At 41.2% G+C, this 7,946-nt stretch overlaps 1 protein-coding gene across 3 annotated transcripts in view; it reads left to right on the forward strand.

Moving 5' to 3' along the window:
- Positions 1-7,779, forward strand: part of TAF1 (TATA-box binding protein associated factor 1) — a 30,271-nt gene extending 22,492 nt beyond the window's left edge. For 2 of the 3 annotated variants that reach the window (XM_017819151.1, XM_017819152.1), the window contains exons 31-39: positions 64-186; positions 1,259-1,351; positions 1,427-1,511; positions 2,034-2,101; positions 2,184-2,300; positions 4,717-4,815; positions 5,055-5,205; positions 6,005-6,182; positions 7,192-7,779. In XM_017819151.1, coding sequence (XP_017674640.1) covers positions 64-186; positions 1,259-1,351; positions 1,427-1,511; positions 2,034-2,101; positions 2,184-2,300; positions 4,717-4,815; positions 5,055-5,205; positions 6,005-6,182; positions 7,192-7,408 — 1,131 coding nt within the window. In that variant the 3' untranslated portion in view covers positions 7,409-7,779. Of the gene's footprint in view, positions 1-63; positions 187-1,258; positions 1,352-1,426; positions 1,512-2,033; positions 2,102-2,183; positions 2,301-3,348; positions 3,475-4,716; positions 4,816-5,054; positions 5,206-6,004; positions 6,183-7,191 lie in introns of all 3 variants that reach the window. The other variant, XM_017819153.1, reaches the window with a different exon arrangement.
- Positions 7,780-7,946: the final 167 nt, after the last annotated feature.

The following is a 7,946-nucleotide window of genomic DNA, read 5'->3' on the forward strand; positions in this document are numbered from 1 at the left end:
GTGTCATGATATAACAGTTATTGGTTTAGAGTCAGCCACTGATGTCCCCTGCTTTTATTGCAGAAGGAAGATAAACTGGCTCGATTAGAAAAAGCAATTAACCCCCTCCTGGATGATGATGATCAAGTGGCCTTTTCCTTCATTTTGGATAACATTGTCACTCAGAAGATGATGGCAGTTCCAGATGTACGTAGGTTGAGTGGACTGTGTGTGTGATGTGCAAAATGTGCTGATTTATAGTGCCTGTGACTGTATTTACATTGTGGTTGGCAGTGCACTGCAAAATAAAAGTGCTCTGTCAGGGAGCTGCCCTGTGGCATTTGGCTGACACTCACCCCCTTCAGTGGAGCAAAGGTTCTAAAGTGAATGCTGGGTTCCACTCTTTTTTTCCTGCTGCTCTAACTCCCGGACAGTTCCTGTGTCAACCTCCCTTTAGCATGAAATCACTGATTTCCGGGGTTGTTATGAAACATACTCTGATGCTGCTTATAGCATTTGCTTTGGTACATCTCAAAGCACTCTGCAAAGCTACAGTTTTCAGGTGCAAATGAAACACAAGCTGATTCCTAATTGATCAGGTTTACCCAGTGTTGTACTAGTTTGTTAGTGTTAAAGAAAACCCCTTAAACTTACCAAATAAAACTGCAGACATAAGGATTTTAGTGTCAATTATCTATAATGTGTCTTGTGTCTGGATGCAGTAAGGAACAAGAGTCTGTAGTGGTTAAATGAATGAGAGAGGACTTTTACAGAGGACAGGCATAAACTTTGCTGGTTACATTCTGTCGCCAAGTTGTCATTTCTGATGTTTAGAAACAGATTTTAGAGGTTTTCTATGCCATCATACCGTGATGAACTGTTAAACTGGTTAACTACATAGCCCCTGTTGTAAGATCAGACCTAGGATTATATTCTTTGTTGTTGTACAAGCAGCAAGTGTTCTTGCTGGACACTGCAGTTATGTTGTGAAGAAAACAGTGATATTAAATAGAAAATTCTTTTGTAAATTTATTATTTTCTGTTACATGTTCGTGCTGTCAGACAGATGTCAACAGGCCTAGTTAAAAATCCAACTGGTAGATCTTTTCTCTGTGTCCCTCCTGAACTAAACTATTGGATTCAAGATGTCTTTTAAATGCTTTCCATATATTGTGAGTTTTAATCAGTTCTGGAGACTTGCTTTATGACATTTGTTGCTCAAACTGTAAAAAAATTCTATACAGAAGCTTTATCAACCTGCCTGTTTTCTTTCTTTCAGTCTTGGCCATTTCATCATCCAGTTAACAAGAAGTTTGTTCCTGATTACTACAAGGTGATTGCTAATCCAATGGATCTGGAGACCATCCGCAAGGTGTGTAGCCTGAACTGTGCAGCCACTTGAGAGATGTTTAGACTCAGTTACTTACTGGGTGACAATCTCTTCCAGAATATCTCCAAACACAAGTACCAGAACAGAGAGACTTTCCTCGATGATGTTAACCTCATCCTTGCCAACAGCATCAAGTACAATGGTAGGTGGTGAAAATAAGGCTTCAGCTGCCTTTTGGACTTAAATTAATTCATCTGGTTGCCTGTGCTGTCAAAGTGTGTGGAAGCCCAAAGCTGTGAATCATGAACTTGATGATTGTTTTCCTTTCCTGCTGAGAAAAGAGAGGCTTAAACAGGGATGTTTTCACTGTCACATGAAGCTTTATTCGCCACCTGGCATAGAATGGGGCACTTATATTTGGGGAGGATGTTCTACTTGTTCAGTACACATCCCTGCTTCAGTGATTTGTTTCTGGGGCTTTCCTTGAGGCTGACAGGCTACAACCTTCCTGTGTCCTAAATCATGCTTTTAATCCTGGAACAGACTGGTTGTGCTGTGTTAGCCAAGTGTGAACCCTGCTTTGTATTTCTCCTTACATCAGAAGGTGTTGGGATTCAGGAGCCTGTGTGGTGGGAGCTGTGTAACCAAAACCAGTCTTGCTGTCTTGGCAGCTGGAATTAAACAAAGATCAGAAATGCCTAAAGAAATCTGTTTCTTCCTACAGGGTCAGACAGTCAGTACACAAAAACAGCCCAGGAGATTGTGAACATCTGCTATCAGACTTTAGCTGAGGTATGTGGGCAACTTTACTGGAATATTTTTGTATGTTTGAATTTTCTGTTCTGCAACCTTAGCAAGCTTTTTGTGTTCTTAGTACGATGAGCACCTGACTCAACTTGAGAGAGACATCTCCACTGCTAAGGAAGCAGCACTGGAGGAGGCAGATCTGGAGAGCCTTGATCCAATGACCCCTGGTCCCTACACCCCACAGGCAAGTGACCAAGCAAAGCTTTCACTTCTGTTGTTTTAGTTTCATCACCTGGATGAAACTGAGGCTCCTCTTTGTTTATTGTTCTCCATCTGTCTGCAGTCTGTCTTTTAGTAGAGTACTATGTTAGATGGTGTGCAAACAGTTATTTTTTAAGAACAAGTATGAGAAGTGGTTCTGATGCTTCAGAGAGTGAGATGCCTAAGACAGAGAAGGTCATTTCCTAAGCAAGTTGTAAAACTGGTCTAAAGGTGAGCTCTGGACTCAGGTACAGCTGAGTGTTGGTTGGAAGGCTGTGCAAGTGTAACAGTTGGAAACCCTCAGGAGACAAGCAGTGGAAAGGTAAGGAGAACATGAGGAAAAGACATGGATAGTTTAGTGCTGGGAAGAAACCAAGGAGCTGTTTGGTGGTGTTATTGTTGGAAAGGCTTATTGCTGAGTGAAGAAACGTACTGATATGGTCAGTGAAGTACAACTCTGCCTTCATTGCTGGGATTCTTTACATCTCTTTGTTCCAGTTCTAATGGAAAATAACATTTTTTAATCGTCATCATTATTTACAGCAGACAATTGTGTCAGGTATTTTGTATGTGTTACAGACCAAGTTGGCAGCACAATTTAATGCTGGGCTGCTTTTTCAATGTTTACACTTTGGCAAAGTTCTGTAAGCTATTTAGATTTCTTTTTTTTAAGTAATTCTTCTTTATTTTGGGCTGTTTGGTTGTTTTTAACAAAACATCAGTAAAAAACTTCTCCGCCAGGAATGAGAAGTTATTTCCTGAAAAATAAAATTGCCTTTGGAATTTGCCTAGTAAAGTAGGGCATGTCATTCTAGTGTCTGAGATGTGCCTTTTGCTTTTTTGGAAAAACTGTTGAAGTTCAGAAGCCTTGGGAAAGATCTCTGTGCTGATAACTGGATGATAAAATGCAAATGTTGTGCTACAGGAAGACAGAGCAAAGCTTTCTTTGGATCGTTCATCCCAATTGTAGACCAGTAGTTTCTCTATTCTGTGCAAGAGAATGTTGTCTCCTGTTTCCACCAATACTTTAGCCACCTGACTTGTATGATACCATCACTTCTCTCAGCCTGTCACATGGTGCCTCATTCTATCAAGATGAAAGCAATTTGTCTGCTATGGACACTCCCATCACTACCCCAGGGAAAGGAGCAACTCAGGTCAGAATCCTCCATTTTAAAATCCAATTGGAGAGTTGTCTTGTCTGAGCAAATTACTAAAAGGAGGCGACGATTTTGTAGGAAACAAAAAATCAGGTAGGGGACAAAAATCAGATTTTCCAGGCAATTTCCTTCATTTTGATTGCTCTGAAGGAAAAAAATTGCAGAGCACTGGGAACTGAGATACTGCAAAACGAAGTATAGAGAATCAAAAGCTGCAAAAGAATCTGCCTAAGGCCAGGTATTTTTTTGCTTCACTACTTCTGGAAGTGGAAACCTGGTGACTCATGCTACAGAGGGTTAATGTGCAATCCCCTGTTGATTCTGAATAGGGAAATGGTGAAGGATAATCTACAGATTCAGAAGATCATAATTAGATCATTATGTTTGCATACAGTGAAAATAGGAGCTAGGAAGAGATGGTTGCCACTGTAGATACCTTATAGTTGTAAAAGGGAAAAAAAAGCAGACAGGTTAAAGGTATTAAATCCTTATAAATGAACTCATCACATTAACCGCAGAATTTTTTTTTCTTAGCCTTTATTCTGTATTGAACAAAAAAAAATGTTGGAGGAGGGGGAATAGCAGGAGGAGATGCAATAAAATGACCATGAAAATAAATTACAAGGCGAATGAAGAGGGTTAGGGGCCACGTGACTGAAGGGGGTACCAGAAAGGGGGTGAGAGCTATTCTGAAGAGTGCAGGCAAAGAGAACTTGGTTGTGAGCAGTTCTGTCTAGTATTGTAGCCACATGTAGCTCTGTAAATCCCTTCTAGATCTGGAAGTCTTCAAGCTTTCTGTAGACAATTTATAGTCTTTGGGATAGAGTCTGCATGTCCTCTGTATCTTGGACTCATGGTGTCTGAGGGAAGAACAGGAAAGAGAAGGGCAGGAAAAGATTTGTTGGAAACTGCTGTACGCTTTTAAAATACATTATGAAATTTTAAGAGCTAGTGGTATTTTCCAGAAATAGCTGGTTAAACAAGGAACTCTGGTGCTTTGAGGCTGGAGATTCCTATTTCAAGGATGACCACATTGGGTAAAAGTGTGTGGAGACTGTGTGCTCTCTGATCTTGGAATGAAGAGAAAAAGAATCCTTGCTCAGAGAGTGATGCACATCCATTTTTCTTTTTGTCTTTCCCCTCTCGTCCTCCCACACCCATCTCTGTGGCCCAGATGTCAGTCACACCCCCTGGTTGATGTCCTTCCTCAGTGCTGTTGCTATTTGTGTTCCCGTTCAGATGCGCCAGGGGCGAGGAAGGCTGGGCGAGGAAGACTCTGACGTGGATATTGAAGGATTTGATGAGGATGATGATGGGAAGCCTAAGACTCCAGCCCCAGTGAGTATATTCACAGAAACCCCAGCCACAGTCCACGTGCTGACTTGCCTGCCGTGTCTGCCGCCCTGAGACACAGCGGTGCCCGTTCCCATAGCCAGGCTCTGAAATGCAGTTTGGAAATGTTGGCACTGTGAAAAGAGGGAACATTTCAGGGTGGGCAGCGTGGTAAATAAAACACATATGCTAGAAGTTGGCAGCATATTGTTGGATCTTCACCATCCCTGTTCTGTGTGACCCAGGAAGTGGAAGATGCAGATGGTGACCTTGCTGACGAGGAAGAAGGATCAGCCCAGCAGCCCCAGGCCAGTGTCCTCTATGAAGACTTGCTTATGTCTGATGGAGAGGATGATGATGATGGGAGTGATGAGGAGGGGGACAATCCTTTCTCATGTAAGTGTCCTTCTTTTATAAAAAGTTGAACAGGAACTGGTTGTTCATTAACCCAGCTAATCTCGTGCTTCCATCACAAAAACATGCAGTAGAGAGCACAGAGCATAATTGGGATACACAACTGGGTGGTTTAGTGGTCAAAAAGGGAGACCAAAGGGGCAACATGAGAAAACTGGGTGAACATGAGTGGAACAGAAAACACAGTGGAATAGGAATTTACTCTGTAAGTACAGACACAAAAGAAAGCAGAGTTAAGACAAGATCTTGTTGGTTGTATTTCATAAAGTGAAACTGCAAATGGTTCTGAAAAGACTGGGAGTAAGATTTGGTGTGCAGAGCCAGGAATGGGAAGTTTAGTAAAAGCACAACATTTATTTTTATATGAAACAGGGTTGTCAAATGCTACTGTTAAAACAGTGTTATCAAGAACTGGAAGAGGTGTACAGAGGTTCCTTCAGACTGTTTCTGTTTTACTACAGACTTGTCATGCAGAAAAGCTTATAATGGTATTTAGCAATGACTTCTGACAATTATTAAGGGGGAAGAAAGGGGAATTATTCCAAGTAGACAAGACAAAAGACTATTGGAGTAATGGTGGTAATGAGATTGCTTTGGAATAACATCAGAATTGGGCACTCAGTAAGTGGTATCACCTCCCAGATACCCTTCCTGCTCCCTTGTGGAGACACTACTTCGTAACCATTCCCTACAGTCAACACTGCAGCCTTTAAAAGACAGAAGGTATGGACCTGACAGAACAAACCTCCTATTTGTGACTAAATGCTGGTTTATTCCACAGCTATCCAGCTGAGTGAGAGTGGCAGTGACTCAGATGTGGAGCCCAATGCAGTGAGACCTAAACAGCCTCATGTTCTCCAAGAGAACACAAGGATGGGCATGGACAATGAGGAAAGCATGATGTCTTATGAAGGAGATGGTGGGGAGACATCTCACGTTATGGAGGACAGCAATATCAGGTAATTAGAGCTGAGAACCTTTTTAAAACAATTCTTAAAACCCCTTCTCTTAAAGTTTTTTGCAGTGTTTGTCATAAAAAGCTGAAGAATATTGCACATCTTTTCTTTATTTTGTGACTGTTTTTACTGTTGCAACCATAATTACCATAATTGCAATTTGTTATTTATTGCCTTGGTTCTGCTGTTAGATTTTCACTGATAAAAATGTTAGTTAAATTTAAAAAAAAAAAAAGTTCTTTCTTGTAAGTTAGATGATTTCCTGTACACAGTGGTTTTAGAAAGCAGAGCAAATAAAGATTTTTACAAGTTATCTGAAACTGCAAGGTGGATTTGAAGTTAAAAGATGATTTAGCTGATTAAGTTTTTTTTCCTTTCTCTAAAAATCTCCTGACTTGAAATGCAGCTGCTTAGTTGGAGTCCAAAAGAATAGGAATATGCATATTCTGTATTTTGGAAGGAGTTCCATTATTGGAAAATTACAGCAATATCATCTTTATTTTTTTGCATTCGAGAGAACACCAACCTACTCTTCCTTCTCTGGGCATTTTGTAGTGTCAGTTATTTGATTCTCTGTTCTCTTTCCACTTGGGGAATTCAGTCCCTTAATGCTGTTATTGATATTTGCCCAATTAATTATTGTACAGATAATTGTGCTGGCAGGCAATGGTTAGTCCAGCCCAGGACCTTGACAATAGTCAGCAGGAAATGCTGGAGAAGATGATGAGAACGGGCTGTCTGCCTTCTGTCTGCAGTGAATGTGACACATAGAAGGTGTTGGAGGGATCTGTTTTTCCTGCCCTGAGTATATCAGAGTGGGGTGGGGATACTTGAATTTCCTTGGAGAACTTGGTGCATGTTTTTATTTTAGAAAGCTGGCCAGTGGCAGAACTGAAGTGCACAGCAGTTCTGAGCGTTCACAGAACTTCAAGCCAAGGAACTTTTACAGGAGTTAAATACAGAATTGTTGGTACCAGCAGCTCATTTGAAATCGCTCTCTTCTTTCTTCTAGTTATGGCAGCTATGAAGAACCAGACCCAAAATCCAATACAAGAGACACGAGTTTCAGCAGTATTGGAGGGTATGAGATCTCAGAAGAGGAGGAGGAGGAGGAACAGCAGCGCTCTGGGCCAAGTGTGTTAAGTCAGGTCCATCTGTCTGAGGATGAGGAAGACAGTGAGGACTTTCATTCCATCGCAGGAGACAGTGACCTGGACTCAGATGAATAAACTCCCTTTCCTGAGATGATGGCTGTCCTGGGCCACTTGGCTCCTGAATGTCTCTGTCCCAGTTTGGTGTAAGGAACAGTGTAGTGTGGACTGTGTTAATGAGCAGATTATTTTTTTTTAATATGATATTTTAATTGGTTATAAAACATGTTATGTGACGGAGTGAACGGTGAAAAATAAGCTTTAGACAAACATGTCCTGCTGAAGCCTTGGCTTGTTGTAGCCTGTACGAGCTCCAGCATCCAGATACAGTTCAGTGTTTATAGATGTAAAACAATTCCTCAGAAATACTGGCCTGTCGGATACATTCATGTCTGTCAGGGAAAAATAAAAGCTTGCTCAGAATAAAACACTTGCTGTTGATAAACAAGTATAAAGCAATTTTCACTTCATAAAGGGGAGGTTTTTCTCTGGGAGAACAAATACAGTGTCTGACATCTCACCCCTAGTTTTGATAACTGCCTGACTACTTTCGACACTTCCCAAACAGCTGCCCTACTTTTAAGTGGCAATTAGTTCCAGAAATCAGAATTTGGTA

This window comes from Lepidothrix coronata, unplaced genomic scaffold (genome assembly GCF_001604755.1).
Source record: "Lepidothrix coronata isolate B3197 unplaced genomic scaffold, Lepidothrix_coronata-1.0 Scaffold73, whole genome shotgun sequence".
NCBI classification, from domain to species: domain Eukaryota; kingdom Metazoa; phylum Chordata; class Aves; order Passeriformes; family Pipridae; genus Lepidothrix; species Lepidothrix coronata.